At 40.7% G+C, this 16,976-nt stretch overlaps 1 protein-coding gene across 1 annotated transcript; it reads right to left on the bottom strand.

Moving 5' to 3' along the window:
• Positions 1-1,226: 1,226 nt before the first annotated feature.
• Positions 1,227-15,489, bottom strand: LOC134665726 (cuticle protein 19.8). The gene is made up of 5 exons (XM_063522699.1): positions 15,343-15,489; positions 8,668-8,766; positions 8,105-8,260; positions 1,803-1,982; positions 1,227-1,376 (listed from the first exon to the last, which is right to left on the bottom strand). The coding sequence occupies exons 1-5, from the start codon at positions 15,421-15,423 to the stop codon at positions 1,227-1,229; spliced, it is 666 nt and encodes a 221-aa protein (XP_063378769.1). The 5' UTR covers positions 15,424-15,489.
• Positions 15,490-16,976: the final 1,487 nt, after the last annotated feature.

Raw genomic sequence — 16,976 nt, 5'->3', positions numbered from 1 at the left:
AATAAGTAGGTATTTTGACAGTCACAAAATTAACGTACTGTACTTGACTTGATCTAAGTACCATTTAATCCCTGAATCTAATTAGTTTTGAAGAATATATTATTAACAGCATTTTTATTATATTCTGCCGGTATATTGAGTCATAATAGAGCATGAGATTCGTACTGAACTGTATAAATTCTCATATACCTTGGTAAAACCCCGACCCACCGCGCATACTTTCTTGAATTAATGCACGTAAAATTAAACACTAGTTTAGTTCTGTATTCGACGGCAATACGTGTTTAATTCCCAAAACTTATGGCTAGCCCAGGTACATATATATAGAGTTCGTTTTATATATATGTGTACTCGACTAAATTCTATAAATAAATAAGAAAACAAAAGTATATTTTAAATATTTTATTAGGTAACAAATCATCACCTTCTACTTAACTATTTACATAATAGTTTATTAAAGTATAAATATAAAATATAGTTAACTAAAGTATAAAAGTTTACTGAGAGGAATAACATTATGTCATAGTAACTTTCTATATTACCAAAAAGTTCCAATGAGAGTTGAGTAAATGTCGTTCATATAAGATTTTTCAACATTTTGGCGCACTAAAAAAACATCAGGGTTGTTTCATGTCAAAAAATTATGCATTTAACAGTCGATCTAGATCTAGATTTAAATAATATCTGCAAATATTAATAGTTAATTGTATAAAGCTTCACTAAGTACTGCTGCTATATTATCGTAGGTCCGTAAATTTTTTTTACGGCTACCTTCTACAGTTAAACATTTCTGTAGCATTCAAAATGCCAAATAACAATGAAAGTTTACTTTGATAATATGCAGCACCAAATTTTGGGTCGACAGGAATGGCCAAATATGTACATGTATTTCATAAGAGCGTACAAAAAAATACATTTAGTAGATATAGCCCACTAAACTCCGGTAACTTTCCTATTTAATAACCATTTTTTTAAATTACTACAACATTATTACTGATCTATTTTTAATTTAATAATTTTAATTATGATTTTAACTATTAAAAAAAATCATAAATAATATTGTTTTAATTCATAAAAAAAGGTAATACAATGAGAATATTAACGGCGTTTAAAGTACCGCTGGAGTACAAAGCTTTTTTTTACAAATGCTCATGCTAACTTTTACCCTTGGCAATTTTTAGGTTATATTTTTTGTTACTATTCGGCCATTGTTTTCTACATTACATTTACTGTTGGTAACGGTAGTACTGCGGCTGCTGTTGTTGCTGGTGCTGGGGTTGCGGCTGGTGGTGGTGCTGGGGTTGCGGCTGTAGGGTCTGCAGCTGGGGTTTCGGCGTGGGGATCTTTACTACGATGTCGGTGGGCTGTCGGGACACCTGCGAGGAAATACCGGGTTGATTGAATAATTTTACGGTTTAGACTCACTTGTTTTAAGTCACGCACCGCAGCCTGTTAGTGCTTGAGAAATGAGACTTAGGATCAGGTATACGTGACGGTTCTGACGAATCCATCGCTGTCCACGACGGAGTACGAGTCCTTGATGACATCACCATCCCTCGAGTTGTTCTGAGAGGCAACAAACAAATGACAAAAATCCTAAATAGCAAAAGCTGGGAGTAACTCGATTTCTTATTCTTACCTCAGCCTTGAAGCCTTCCTTAGGATCAGCAGTGTACGTGACGGTCCTGACGAACCCATCGCTGTCCACGACGAAGTACGAGCCCCTGATGACGTCACCGTCCCTGTTCTGGGTAGTGAGTACGGCAGCCTTAAAGCTAGGATTAAGCCGAATCCCTTCTCACCTCAGCCTTAAAGCCTTCCTTAGGATCAGCGGTGTACGTGACGGTCCTGACGAAGCCATCGCTGTCCACGACGGAGTACGAGCCCTTGATGACGTCACCGTCCCTCTGTTCCTTCCTGTTCTGGTAGTTGGTGTACTGGTCGTCGTTCACGTCGAAACCGAACTGGTAGGATGGGTGAGGCTGTGGAAAAAATACTAGGTTGAATCCCATTTTAAAGGAAACAGTGGGAAATTTCACCGCCATAACGATTCGGGCTCGTGATGTTTTGAAACACTGACACACAACGGTCTGATTAAAATTTTAATATATCGTCTCTAAAACGTCTCTTTAAACACTCTCAGATCCGATCCACATCGTATCTAGATTTAATTTCTGATGTACCTACAAAAGATTAGAATCAAGCCGTAAATTGATAATAAATACCTAACGGCTCGATTCGGGTAATGAATTAGAGATTCACTAGATATGAAATAGTAAAGATATGTGACCTTCCACAGCAAAAGCTACCATTGCCCCGGCTGAATATTGTAGCGGCGTTTATAATAGCGTAAGCGCCACAGCCACCTTAAGGTACCTTTTGCCGTGGAACGTCACATATCTTTACTGTTTAATATCTAGTGAATCTCTAATTCATTTCCCGAATCGCGCCGTAAGTACCAGTAAACTGCATCACTACGTATAATATTGGAAAATTGAGAAAATGTTCTCGACTAAATACTTAATCTTACCCAAGTTAATGGAAGAAATTTAATAGGAAGCACTAAACCCCTTGCAACACCACGTAACACAAACCGGAGTTACACAAATCACAAATCACCTCAGATCCGATTCCATGTATCAACCGCGGTCATTGCCTTCAGATCGAGTTGCTTGGCCACTGGTGTTATTAAAATCGTTCACCAAGAGCAGGCGACTCTAACGCTCAGAATAACTATAGGTACGCAACGTCTCCGATTATTATTTATTACAACAATAAATACACAACAACAATTATACACAACACAACTAGGGTTGCCAGATTGAAAGGCGCTAATATCGGGAAACAATATCAATTTTTCGGGATTTTGGGACTTAATTCGGGAAAAAAAAATACATTCATATTAAAGTGATTATATTAAAAACAACGATATTTTACATTATTGGCACTAAGTCAGCTCGCTTGCTCGGCGACAGTTCGGAACTTGAAATTATTGTTTTATAACGTGAAGCTGTTTTTCGGGACAAGTTTCCCCTTGTCGGGAATCGGGAACACATGCTAAAAATCGGGAGAATCCCGCCAAATCCCGACCATCTGGCAACCCTAAACACAACACTATATACGGTTATTTAGACAATTTTTATGGTGTCCTGTTTTTGATCAAATGTGCTGATGGTTTTTTTTAACTTTGTACAGTAGGTATAATACCTACTACTTTATTTATACCTACTACTTCTTCAGATAGTTAGGTGTGGAATTTTTAGTATTATTTCTTTTCAGAATGACGAGCTCTTTCGATCCTAATAGGAAAAAAGTGTTCAATGATTTTTATTTCCACTCCGTTACTATTTTTTATAATCTATATATGACGGCAACGGAATGGAAGGAACAAACATTTGTGGAAATTTAGAGACACTTCTTCTTATATTAGGATCAAAAGAGCTCATGATTCTAAGTAGAAATATCATAAAAATCTCAAATTTGAAAAAGAGTGGGTACAAGTACAACTTTAAATTAATTCGATATTCTTTAACTAAATATGTAGTACCTTCATAAGTATTTTTGTAACATTCAAGTCTAACTAAATCCAATTTGCTACAGGGGCCCGTGTATAGCCCGATATTAGTCTAATATTATTAGTGTGTTGTCATGGCAACCCATAGAATTCGACAGTTCGTAGACTAATAATTGTAATAATATTAGTCTAATACCGTTCGAGAAATGGGCCCGGCGGCCCCAGATCTCAATTTACTCTGGTTTCGTAAGTTGACTCGTTAATCGCTGATAATACACGACCACTTTAGCCCAGTCCAGTGAAAGTTGCCCGTGATATGATACGTTACGTCTACAAACTTGAAGGACTGCGGTTAGAAATGGAGCGGAAGGGCCTTAGGGAGATTGTCAATTAAGTATAGTTACGTATGCGTTGATCTGATGAAATAGATTATGGTATTTATAGTGGTTTGTAATAGCTTATTAATTGACTTCGCCACACATGCGTGTACCTAATGTTAGTTAGTAGACAACCAATCATTACCCATTTATGGTGCTTCCTATTTATGGTATAAAAAAATCTGGCCAGGTTCAAGTCTGACTCGGGTACGAAGGGTTCCGTACTATCACGCAAAAAATCGCGTTTGTTGTATGGGAGCTCCACTTAAATATTTATTTTATTTTGTTTTTACCCGACTACGGCAACGCAAAAGGAGGGTTATGATTTTGACCGGTATGTATGTGGGTATGTATGTATGTATGTTCATCTGTTCCCTCATAACTTCTAAAGTACTTATTATAATTTAACAAACGATGTGTCATTCGAATCGTCTTAATCGTCCGCTGGTTATAGGCTATATGGCGTCACAAAAAAATGAACACGGCGCCCTCTAGAGGTCATAAAGTCACGAACCAAAAAACTAAAATTAAGTAATGATGATGTGTTATACATCATTGGAAAGAGCTCAATTAGCACATTTCAAATATATAAATATTGTTAGCTTTTGCACCCGGCTTTGCTTGCATGCGCCACATAAAACATTAATTTATCGGTTAGGTGATTCGAACTATGAATCTACAAGCGTTCTGGATTCTATCCGCGTGTTACTCGACTACGGCGATACAAAAAGGTTTTTGCAAAAGAAATTTGTTTGGCCGCTATACATGGTGTTTTTTTAATGACCTGCAACATTTTATAACGTGAACAGGTATAGAAGTCCTGATCAGCCAAAATGTATGAAACAGTCAATTTTTTTACAAGATACGTACGTGTTCCGAAGCCGGGCGCCTTCGGCACCCTCGTACTAAAATTGTCGGGCGTAGCCCGACGTACGCGTTCCAGAGCCGGGCGCCGAAGGCGCCCTCATACTAAAAGAGTTGGGCGGAGCCCGACGTACGCGTTCCAAAGCCGGGCGCCTTCGGCGCCCTCATACTAAAAGTGTCGGGCGTAGCCCGACGTACGCGTTCCAAAGCCGGGCACCGAAGGCACCCTCATACTAAAAGCGTCGGGCGTAGCCCGACGTACGCGTTCCAAAGCCGGGCGCCTTCGGCGCCCTCATACTAAAAGAGTCGGGCGTAGCCCGACATACGCGTTCCAAAGCCGGGCGCCTTCGGCGCCCTCATACTAAAAGAGTCGGGCGGAGCCCGACGTACGCGTTCCAAAGCCGGGCGCCTTCGGCGCCCTCATACTAAAAGTGTCGGGCGTAGCCCGACGTACGCGTTCCAAAGCCGGGCGCCGAAGGCACCCTCATACTAAAAGCGTCGGGCGTAGCCCGACGTACGCGTTCCAAAGCCGGGCGCCGAAGGCACCCTCATACTAAAAGCGTCGGGCGTAGCCCGACGTACGCGTTCCAAAGCCGGATGCCTTTGCGCGCCCTCATACTAAAAGAGTTGAGCGTAACCCGACGTACGCGTTCCAAAGCCGGGCGCCTTCGGCGCCCTCATACTAAAAGAGTCGAGCGTAACCCAACGTACGCGTTCCAAAGCCGGGCGCCTTCGGCGCCCTCATACTAAAAGAGTCGGGCGTAGCCCGACGTACGCGTTCCAAATCCGGGCGCCTTCGCCGCCCTCATACTAAAACAGTCGGGCGTAGCCCGACATACGCGTTCCAAAGCCGGGCGCCTTCGGCGCCCTCATACTAAAAGAGTCGGGCGTAGCCCGACGTATGCGTTCCAAGGCCGGGCGCCTTTGCGCGCCCTCATACTAAAAGAGTCGTAACCCGACGTACGCGTTCCAAAGCCGGGCGCCTTCGGCGCCCTCATACTAAAAGAGTCGGGCGTAGCCCGACGTACGCGTTCCAAATCCGGGCGCCTTCGGCGCCCTCATACTAAAAGAGTCGGGCGTAGCCCGACGTACGTATTCCAAAATCGGGCGCCTGCGGCGCCCTCATACTAAAAGCGTCGGGCGTAGCCCGACGTACGCGTTCCAAAGCCGGGCGCCTTCGGCGCCCTCATACTAAAAGAGTCGGGCGTAGCCCGACATACGCGTTCCAAAGCCGGGCGCCTTCGGCGCCCTCATACTAAAAGAGTCGGGCGTAGCCCGACATACGCGTTCCAAAGCCGGGCGCCTTCGGCGCCCTCATACTAAAAGAGTCGGGCGTAGCCCGACGTACGCGTTCCAAAGCCGGGCGCCTTTGCGCGCCCTCATACTAAAAGATTTGAGCGTAACCCGACGTACGCGTTCCAAAGCCGGGCGCCGAAGGCACCCTCATACTAAAAGCGTCGGGCGTAGCCCGACGTACGCGTTCCAAAGCCGGGCGCCTTCGGCGCCGTCATACTAAAAGAGTCGGGCGTAGCCCGACATACGCGTTCCAAAGCCGGGCGCCTTCGGTTCGGCGCCCTCATACTAAAAGAGTCGGGCGTAGCCCGACATACGCGTTCCAAAGCCGGGCGCCTTCGGCGCCCTCATACTAAAAGAGTCGGGCGTAGCCCGACGTACGCGTTCCAAAGCCGGGCGCCTTTGCGCGCCCTCATACTAAAAGAGTTGAGCGTAACCCGACGTACGCGTTCCAAAGCCGGGCGCCTTCGGCGCCCTCATATTAAAAGAGTCGAGCGTAACCTGACGTACGCGTTCCAAAGCCGGGCGCCTTTGGCGCCCTCATACTAAAAGAGTCGGGCGTAGCCCGACGTACGCGTTCCAAATCCGGGCGCCTTCGGCGCCCTCATACTAAAACAGTCGGGCGTAGCCCGACATACGCGTTCCAAAGCCGGGCGCCTTCGGCGCCCTCATACTAAAGTGTCGAGCGTAACCCGACGTACGCGTTCCAAAGACGGCCGCCATCGGCGCCCTCATAGGCACTAAAGGAGTCGGGCGTAGCCCGATAGAGGCGGCGCTCTGCGTACATTTCTGTACTGAGGACGCCCGCGCAAATGTAATATAAAGTGACTTCAAAAAGTTATTAACGAAATCATGACCCCAAAATTAATTAAATAAAAAATAAGTTCAAAAACTAAAACCCGACTACTGCAAATCGCGCTCTAAAAAGTATGAAACAAGATAGAATTCTTATCTACAATTATCAAGCAGGAAATATTATAAATGTTACCATTTTTTTTATATAAAAATACAACGTAATATAATTTACTGATTTTTTTTATATATTTACAGAGATTCAGAGGATAGCCGTGGTCGTATGCCATATTACTTTTAAGTTTATAATCGTGGCATACGACCACGGCGATCCTCTGAATCTCTGTAAATATATAAAAAAAGTCAGTAAATTATATTACGTTGTATTTTTATATCAAAAAAAATGGTAACATTTATAATATTTCCTGCTTGATAATTGTAGATAAGAATTCTATCTTGTTTCATACTTTTTAGAGCGCGATTTGCAGTAGTCGGGTTTTAGTTTTTGAACTTATTTTTTAGTATTTGTTGTTATAGCGGAATCAGAAATAAATCATATGTGAAAATTTCAACTGTCTAGCTATCAGAGTTCATGAGTTACAGCCTGGTGACAGACAGACGGATGGACGGACAGCGGAGTCTTAGTAATAGGGTCCCGTTTTTACCCTTTGGGTACGGAAGCCTTTTTTAGGCTTTTAGGCAGTTGTGGTTGTGGCTAAGTGCATCTGACGTCCGACTTTCTATCCCAAGGTCGCGAGTTCAAATCCTGGCTCGTTCCAATGAGTATTTCGAAACTTATCATTTGATATTTATCATTAGCTTTTCGTAGAAAGAAGACATCGGAGGAAACCTGGACACATATGTGAAGAAATTCAATGGTGTACGTGAAATCTCCAACTCACATTAGGCCAGCTTGGGGACTATAGCCCAAGCCCTGTCGAGGCTTGCGCGTATCCTGTTGAGACGCGGGCTCATATTGGGCAGGTTGAGAACTGTAGGTACTGCAAATCAATTATTATACTTATACTTAAGTCGTAGTCATCAGGGTGACGCGGCGTGTTGTAGACGTGTATTGGTCATGGTCAGGGGCCCATTTCTCGAACGGTATTAGACTCACATTATTAGTCCACAAAATGTCAAATCGTATAGGTTGCTATGACAACACACTAATAATATTAGACTAATATCGTTCGAGAAATGGGCCCCAGGTTGTGGCCTGTACTGCTGTTGAGGTTTGTACTGGTAAGTATTTGCTAGTACTTACATCGTAGTCTTCAGGCTCGCGGGCGTCCTGTTGTCTCGCGGGCTGGTACTGAGCAGGTTGAGGTCTGTACTGGGGTTGAGGTTGAGGTGCGGGTCTGTACTGTTGAGGCGCTGGTTGGTACTGCTGGTACTGAGGCTCGGCTTGTACTTGGTATGGCTGTGGAGAGATTTCGGACTTGAGTATATGCATTATCATATATCTTGACTGGGAGCTGTTGAAGTAATGTATGTACTGATAAAAAAAACTTCAATAAAACTCGGAACAAATAAAAAAAGCTTAAGGTAAATAAAAAAGATTGTGCCATTGTAAAGAGTGTCCCATTAAATGTCGAAATAATTGTACGTACGAGTAGTATCATGTAGTTACCTAATTAAGGCAACAAAACTTTTTACTATTTTAATATTTAATGTAGGTAAGATTGACAAAAACTTCAATAAAAAAAGGATTGTTAGTTTTTAAATATTTTAAAAATTTTAATTTACAAGGCGTTTTAGTATTTTATGATATTTTGGTAACAAAATGGAATATCATTAGTAAAAGGAAGGTTTTTGGAAATTACTCACCAGTCTAGCGGGTGCTGGTTGTGGGCGGGCGATGACCTGCGTATGCGCAGGTGCTTGCTGTCCCAAGTACTGTCTCAGGAGGTGTGGTGGGATTTCTGGCTGTGGGGTTAAGATGGGAATTGATTAAAATATAAAACTTTTTTCGAATAAAATATAAAATTTGGTCATTTTAACTTTAACTAGACTGAGCTATCAAAGTTCAACCTCGGTGATTTTTTTTATGCTGCATAATTTAATTTTATAAAATTGTTTAGTGGCTGGGAGTTTTAAAAAAAATAAGTTCAAAAACTAAAACCCGACTACTGCAAATCGCGCTCTAAAAAGTATGAAACAAGATAGAATTCTTATCTAATTATCAAGCAGGAAATATTATAAATGTTACCATTTTTTTTTATATAAAAATACAACGTAATATAATTTACTGATTTTTATATATTTACAGAGATTCAGAGGATCGCCGTGGTCGTATGCCACGATTATAAACTTAAAAGTAATGTGGCATACGACCACGGCTATCCTCTGAATCTCTGTAAATATATAAAAAAATCAGTAAATTATATTACGTTGCATTTTTATATAAAAAAAAATGGTAACATTTATAATATTTCCTGCTTGATAATTAGATAAGAATTCTATCTTGTTTCATACTTTTTAGAGCGCGATTTGCAGTAGTCGGGTTTTAGTTTTTGAACTTATTTTTTATTTAATTAATTTTGGGGTCATGATTTCGTTACAAACTTTTTGAAGTCACTTTAAATATTACTTTTGCGAGGGCGTCCTCAGTACAGAAATGCACGCAGAGCGCCGCCTATATCGGGCTACGCCCTTTAGTGCCTATGAGGGCGCCCGGTTTTGGAACGCGTACGTCGGGCTACGCCCGACTCTTTTAGTATGACGGCGCCGAAGCCGCCCGGATTTGGAACGCGTACGTCGGGCTAAGCCCGACTCTTTTATTACGAGGGCGCCGAAGGCGCCCGGCTTTGGAACGCGTATGTCGGGCTACGCCCGACTCTTTTAGTATGAGGGCGCCGAAGGCGCCCGGCTTTGGAACGCGTATGTCGGGCTACGCCCGACTCTTTTAGTATGAGGGCGCCGAAGGCACCCGGCTTTGGAACGCGTATGTCGGGCTACGCCCGACTCTTTTAGTATGAGGGCGCCGAAGGCGCCCGGCTTTGGAACGCGTATGTCGGGCTACGCCCGACTCTTTTAGTATGAGGGCGCCGCAGGCGCCCGGCTTTGGAACGCGTATGTCGGGCTACGCCCGACTCTTTTAGTATGAGGGCGCCGAAGGCGCCCAGCTTTGGAACGCGTATGTCGGGCTACGCCCGACTCTTTTAGTATGAGGGCGCCGACGGCGCTCGGCTTCGGAACGCGTATGTCGGGCTATGGCCGACTCTTCGTATGAGGGCGCCGAAGGCGCCCGGCTTTCGAACGCGTACGTCGGGCTACGCCCGACACTTTTAGTATGAGGGCGCCGAAGGCGCCCGGCTTTGCAACGCGTACGTCGGGCTCCGCCCGACTCTTTTAGTATGAGGGCGCCCGGCTTTGCAACGCGTACGTCGGGCTCCGCCCAACTCTTTTAGTATGGGGGCGCCGAAGGCGCCCGGCTTTGGAACGCGTACGTCGGGCTACGCCCGACACCTTTAATATGAGCGCGCCGAAGGCGCCCGGCTTTGTAACGCGTATATCGGGCTACGCCCGACTCTTTTAGTATGAGGGCGCCGAAGGCGCCCGGCTTTGGAACGCGTACGTCTGGCTACGCCCGACACTTTTAGTATGAGGGCGCCGAAGGCGCCCGGCTTTGGAACGCGTACGTCGGGCTACGCCCGACACTTTTAATATGAGGGCGCCGAAGGCGCCCTGCTTTGGAACGCGTATATCGGGCTACGCCCGACTCTTTTAGTATGAGGGCGCCGAAGGCGCCCGGCTTTCGAACGCGTACGTCGGGCTACGCCCGACACTTTTAGTATGAGGGCGCCGAAGGCGCCCGGCTTTGGAACGCGTACGTCGGGCTACGCCCGACACTTTTAATATGAGGGCGCCGAAGGCGCCCTGCTTTGGAACGCGTATATCGGGCTACGCCCGACTCTTTTAGTATGAGGGCGCCGAAGGCGCCCGGCTTTCGAACGCGTACGTCGGGCCACGCCCGACACGTTTAGTATGAGGGCGCCGAAGGCGCCCTGCTTCGGAACGCGTACCGCGTACGTATCTTGTAAAAAATTGACCGTTTCATACTCGTACATTTTGGCTGATATGGACTTCTATACCTATTCACGTTATAAAATGTTGCAGGACATTAAAAAAACACCATGTACCTATAGCAGCCAAACAAATTTCTTTTGCAAAAACCTTCTTGTATCGCCGTAGTCGCGTAACACGCGGATAGAATCCAGAGCGCTTGTAGATTCATAGTTCGAATCACCTAACCGATAAATTAATGTTTTATCTGGCGCATGCAAGCAAAGCCGGGTGCAAAAGCTAACAATATTTATATATTTGAAATGTGCTAATTGAGCTCTTTCCAATGATGTATAACACATCATCATTACTTAATTTTAGTTTTTTGGTTCGTGACTTTATGACCTCTAGAGGGCGCAGTGTTAATTTTTTTGTGACGCCATATAGCCTATAACCAGCGGACGATTAAGATGATTCGAATGACACATCGTTTGTCAAAATATAATAAGTACTTTAGAAGTTATGAGGGAACAGATGAACATACATACATACATACATACATACCCACATACATACCGGTCAAAATCATAACCCTCCTTTTGCGTTGCCGTAGTCGGGTAAAAATGAATATGTATATGACACTTATTTATAAGCATCAATTACAAAAATACCTAATTATATATCTCATTAACTATATTTTCTGATATATCTCATATATCTTTGTGTTTGTTTTTTTACTAGGTAGGTACTTTCTCAATTTTTTTAAGTATAAAAAAGCGTACATTAACTTGATAACATGATTTATTAGGTACCTGCTTATAAATTTTATGTTCCGCATAATAAACATAATTCTATTTTTGTCCGATACCTATCGAAATTAAGGGTACTTACTAATTTAATGTCAGTCAACTTGTGCGTGTATTTTATTGTTAAAAAGTCACTCAAATTCAACAGTTTTATCGCTCATAAATTGAAGTAGCATGTACCGATGTACATAACAATTGCCTACATTTTAAGCACTAGGTCACCTACATACGGAAAACAAGAGCAAGTAACAAGTTCCAAACCCATAACCAGACCATATAAGCATAACCATCGGTCAATTACGTTACGTAACGTACTTGCAAAAGTAACACAGTGGACTCGCCTGATTTGACTGGTTTCACACATCGTTGTTGTTCAAATTAGCTTGTTGCACATTTTCCGGTCTATTTTCTCATGCCAATTGTATTAAGGAAATAATTAAGGTAATTTAGTAAGTTGACAGACATTTTTACTATTTTTAGTGTCTTAATTCGAACGCTGGAGAAAAGACCGCTCGCTGGTTTAAAGATTTTTAAACTGGGGTATCGCCAGGTGACAACCAAAACTCAGTAATTACTAAAAAATAATTAAACAAAAATCGATCTAATTTATCGACCGAATAATCGAAATAGTATATAAAGAAAAGGACATATAGGTATAATTAGGTATTTTAATAGCAAAAAAGAATCAAACAGATCGGTATTCTTAGAGTTTATAAGAAAATGTTTTTAGGTGGGTATTGCAGCTAAGCGGGCGAGGTGATCAAAATAATCTTGTCGCGACTTTGTTCTTAGGTATAAAAGCGCGCTAAAGTAATTTTGAACACCTCGCCCGCTTAGCAGCTTCTGCTGCTGACTGTACTACATGTTTATTAAGCTTATATGTATTGAGTACATATCGACAGACGAAATTTCAAATTTCGTAAGGGATAAACGGCTTCTTTTCAGAAGAGCCAAACAACAAAATATTTTTTTTAATGGCTCGATTGGCTAAAGGAAACTATATTTTTTGTAAATTTTTACGACACATTAACACTTAGAAATGACATTGTACTTAATAATATGACACCTCCATCCATACACAAACCTATACAAAATAGACTTTCGAACTTTTGAAAGTTACGACAAACTTCAAACTACCATTATAACTTGATTATTTGAGGCGATTATAAAACGTACGTGTGTTATACAGATCGAAAGTGAAAAAGTACTGATTTCAATGGTATATTTAGTGTACCTACTTACGACGAAATGTCCCTTACGACATTTGGAATTTCCACTGTACTTGCATAATGCTTTAGACTAGATGACTAGTTTATGAATGGTATCAGTCAATTCAGTTTGTTTGAGGAACAAGTAAAACTTAAATTTTGAAACTTAGAGGACTTGTATTTTTGTATGCTACCTATATATTTATAGGGACACACATATTAAGTAAGTAGGTGTATATAATATCCCATCAAAAACATAAATGTAAAAAGAAGAGCCAAGTTCAATACAAAAATTATGCTTGGCTGTGGGGTTCGCCGCAAAAAGAATGGAGATTTAAATGAGTGCCAAGTTCTATGCAAAATCCAAATATGTATTTATAGGAACAAAATAACATTATAAACAAGTATTAAACTCTATTTCTTTGCTTTATTGGATACCTATAACAATTGCTGTTATTTAAAAAAAATGCGAGATCTTAAAGCAGGTTAGATTTGACTTGGCCAGTTTTCATTACATCAGTCATTTTATAAAGTTATTCAACATATATATTTTGTAATTCTGATAAAAACTGGCCAAGCCAAATCTAACCTACTTTAAGATCTCACATTTTTTTTAAATAACAGCAATTGTTATAGGTATCCAATAAAGCAAAGAAATAGAGTTTAATACTTGTTTATAATGTTATTTTGTTCCTATAAATACATATTTGGATTTTGCATAGAACTTGGCACTCATTTAAATCTCCATTCTTTTTGCGGCGAACCCCACAGCCAAGCATAATTTTTGTATTGAACTTGGCTCTCCTTTTTTACATTTATGTTTTTGATGGGATATCAATACTTTTTGTAAAGAAAACTAGGCAGGTATTGAGATTTAATGTTTTTTCTTGTGTTTCCGCTGCATGTTTTTTACTTCTGTTCTTTGTATTAATTATGTGGTGCCGCGCGCCGCCAACGACACACCGTTGGCCGGTTGTTTAGCGCGTATTACAGGTTTTTTGTATGGGGACCCCCCTATTTTTTAACTTTTTTTATTTTTAGATTTTTTCCTACGCTTACACACAATTACCGAGCTGGATTCCAAATTTCATCCTTCTAGGTCATCTGGAAGTAGGTTAGGTTTAGGTACTATATGTCAGTCACAATAAAAAAGAAATTTGTATGGGAACCCCCCCTATTTATTAACTTTTTTTTGTTTTTAGGTTTTTTCCTACGCTTACACACAATAACCGAGCTGGATTCCAAATTTCATCCTTCTAGGTCATGTGGAAGTAGGTTAGGTTTAGGTACTTATATGTCAGTCACAATAAAAAATGGTTTTTTTGTATGGGGACCCCCCCCTATTTTATAACTTTTTTTAATTTTTAGATTTTTTCCTACGCTTTCACACAATAACTGAGCTGGATTCCAAATTTCATCCTTCTAGGTCATCTGGAAGTAGGTTAGGTTTAGGTACTTATATGTCAGTCACAATAAAAAATGGTTTTTTTGTATGGGGACCCCCCCTATTTTATAACTTTTTTTAATTTTTAGATTTTTTCCTACGCTTTCACACAATAACTGAGCTGGATTCCAAATTTCATCCTTCTAGGTCATCTGGAAGTAGGTTAGGTTTAGGTACTATAGGTATGTCAGTCAGTCTTAAAATTTACGACTTTTTGACCTTCATATCTTTATAACCGTTTGAGCTAGCTTCATGAAATTTGGGCTTCTAGATGTCCTTATGGATATAATTAAACACACGTAGTTTTATGTGTTTACGTTAAAGATGTTTTGAGTTATAGAAGGGTCAAAAGTGGCACCAAGTGGTTCGTGTAATATTACACTTGGCGCTGGCTAGCCAGTTCCTTTGCTTGAACTTGGCTTGACACGCTGCCGCGTGTCTAGATACATATACTACTACTACACACTACTACACTATACTATACATACTATACTATACTATACTATACTACACTACACTACACTACACTACACTATACTATACTATACTATACTTTACTATACTATACTATACTATACTATATATACTGGCAAATATTAAACAAACACAAACATAATCTATTTTTCAATAAATAAATCTATTCAAAATTTTAACGGTACCTAATGGCTATAAGATGATTCCAGTTAGGTATTTTCCAAAATATTTACACAATATTATAAACTACACTTTTATATTTTAAATATAAAAACAAGAAATAAAACTATTGAATCGGATCATATTATCGCGTATACTGAATTCATACTACATCCCGACGTTTCGAACCCTTTACACGAAACGTCGCGATGTAGCATGAATTTAATATACGCGATATAATCCGTTTCAATAGCTTTATTTTATTTCATGAGTAACTATCGCGCTAACCAAAGACAATATTATACAAACATAGCTTTGAAAATAAAGGTAATAAGCACTTTACACCTGAATTATAATAATTATATTTTTCCTGAATTACACACACACACACACGACATAAACCTACCTGTTCCTGTTGTTGAACTTGATACTGATGTTGCGCCAAAACACACCCCAATGCCGCCAACGCCACGCACTTACGCAACATTTTCACACACTTTTTTTAAAAAGTAAAAAATAAGGCCACAACACACGCGCGTCACGTATCGTATGGTGCGTGTGCAGTCTCTTTCACCTTATATAGAGGCACCCCTTCTAGCCGTTGTGGCGGGAGCGGTTTCATGAGTTTTGGAACGGGCTCGGATTTGAAATTGGAACAGTTTGTGTGAGCTTGGGGTTTTGGGGAACACTGGCTGGTTATTGTGGAATTAAAACATAAAATAAATGTGGAATTTATGAATGGAAAATTCAACGGGGTTCATGTTCTACAATAAAATTGGTAAGTAATGTTTTAATTTAATTCAATTAATGGTTATGGAACTAGGATTCTATGTTTTAACATTTTTTCGTTGTTAAATCGAAAGCTTTATTTACCCCATGCCATTGCTACATATAAAATTAACGATTAGCTGTTACATCAATGCGGTATCGAATGCACATCACAACTAATTCAATTGCATTAAATGCAATTGAATTAGTATTAGCCTTGCACTCAGAATTTCATGTGCTTTGAAAGCAAAGATGTCCGAAAGACATCTTTGGTTTACTATGGACTAGTATGGACTGAAATTGCAAACGAATTCGACATTCAAAAACAAAACTCGTTTATTTGCGAAAAAGCTCTATGAAGTTTTGATGCTTAAAAACAGTGAGTACCTGAAATTCGATTTTGCTCAACACATTCAGACACTTTTTCAGCCGGGTAAAGTTTTAAATGTGTGGCCGACGTTGCCTTTTAGGATCCTTTTACTTGGCCAGTAATCCCTAATTTTCCAACATTTATACTAGGGCCCGTTTCTCGAACGGTATTAGTCTAATTTTATTAGTGTGTTGCCATGGTAACCCATACGACTTGACAGGGGCCCATTTCTCGAACGATATTAGTCTAATATTATTAGTCCACGAACTGTCAAGTCGTATGGGTTACCTTAGCAATACACTAATAATATTAGACTAATAACGTTCGAGAAATGGGCCCCAGTTCGTGGACTAAATAAGTCTAAAACCGTTTAATATAATATAGTGTCAGAAATAAAAGGAAGACCATGAATTTTAACATTTGATGTGAAATTTAGAGAAATAATCAAAAGAGTGCGACTTTGTATTCAACAGAATGGGACTCATTTTGAGCAGTTGATAAATTCAATTGATTAATTTTGAATTAAAAAAATGTTAAAATTCATGGTCTTCCTTTTATTTCTGACACTATGTTATTTAGCAAAAAATAATCCTTATGACGAATCCTTTCGATCGGTATGATAAAACTACAGGATGAATTTTTTCTCGCGTAGCGTTTCGATTCCCGGTTCAACCAAGTAATTATTTAAAAATCTATGAATGCAGTTTAAATTGTTTATTAAATTAAAATAATGTCTTCTTTCAGCAAAATATCCTATCTACGATATTTAAGGTACTTTCCCTTGATGTCCCATAGTCTTGGGACGCCCTGTAGGTATAGATGTACCCGACCATGTGAAGCATCGTTGTCCGTGAGCCTATTCTCAGGTGTGCCAATAATTACCGATAGCCCGAGATAACCCC

Source organism: Cydia fagiglandana, chromosome 7, assembly GCF_963556715.1.
Source record: "Cydia fagiglandana chromosome 7, ilCydFagi1.1, whole genome shotgun sequence".
Taxonomy (NCBI): Eukaryota; Metazoa; Arthropoda; class Insecta; order Lepidoptera; family Tortricidae; genus Cydia; species Cydia fagiglandana.
The sequence above is the reverse complement of the archived record's forward strand: the minus strand, read 5'-3'. Positions and strand labels throughout refer to the sequence as shown.

Bases quoted from the DNA above. Each gene is read 5' to 3' on its own strand.
- LOC134665726 (XM_063522699.1), bottom strand. From the start codon at position 15,423: ATGTTGCGTAAGTGCGTGGCGTTGGCGGCATTGGGGTGTGTTTTGGCG. The intron at 8,767-15,342 runs GTAGGTTTATGT...TTAACCCCACAG, and splicing joins AAGTTCAACAACAGGAACAG to CCAGAAATCCCACCACACCT. The intron at 1,377-1,802 runs GTGAGAAGGGAT...ATTTCCTCGCAG, and splicing joins AGGAAGGCTTTAAGGCTGAG to GTGTCCCGACAGCCCACCGA.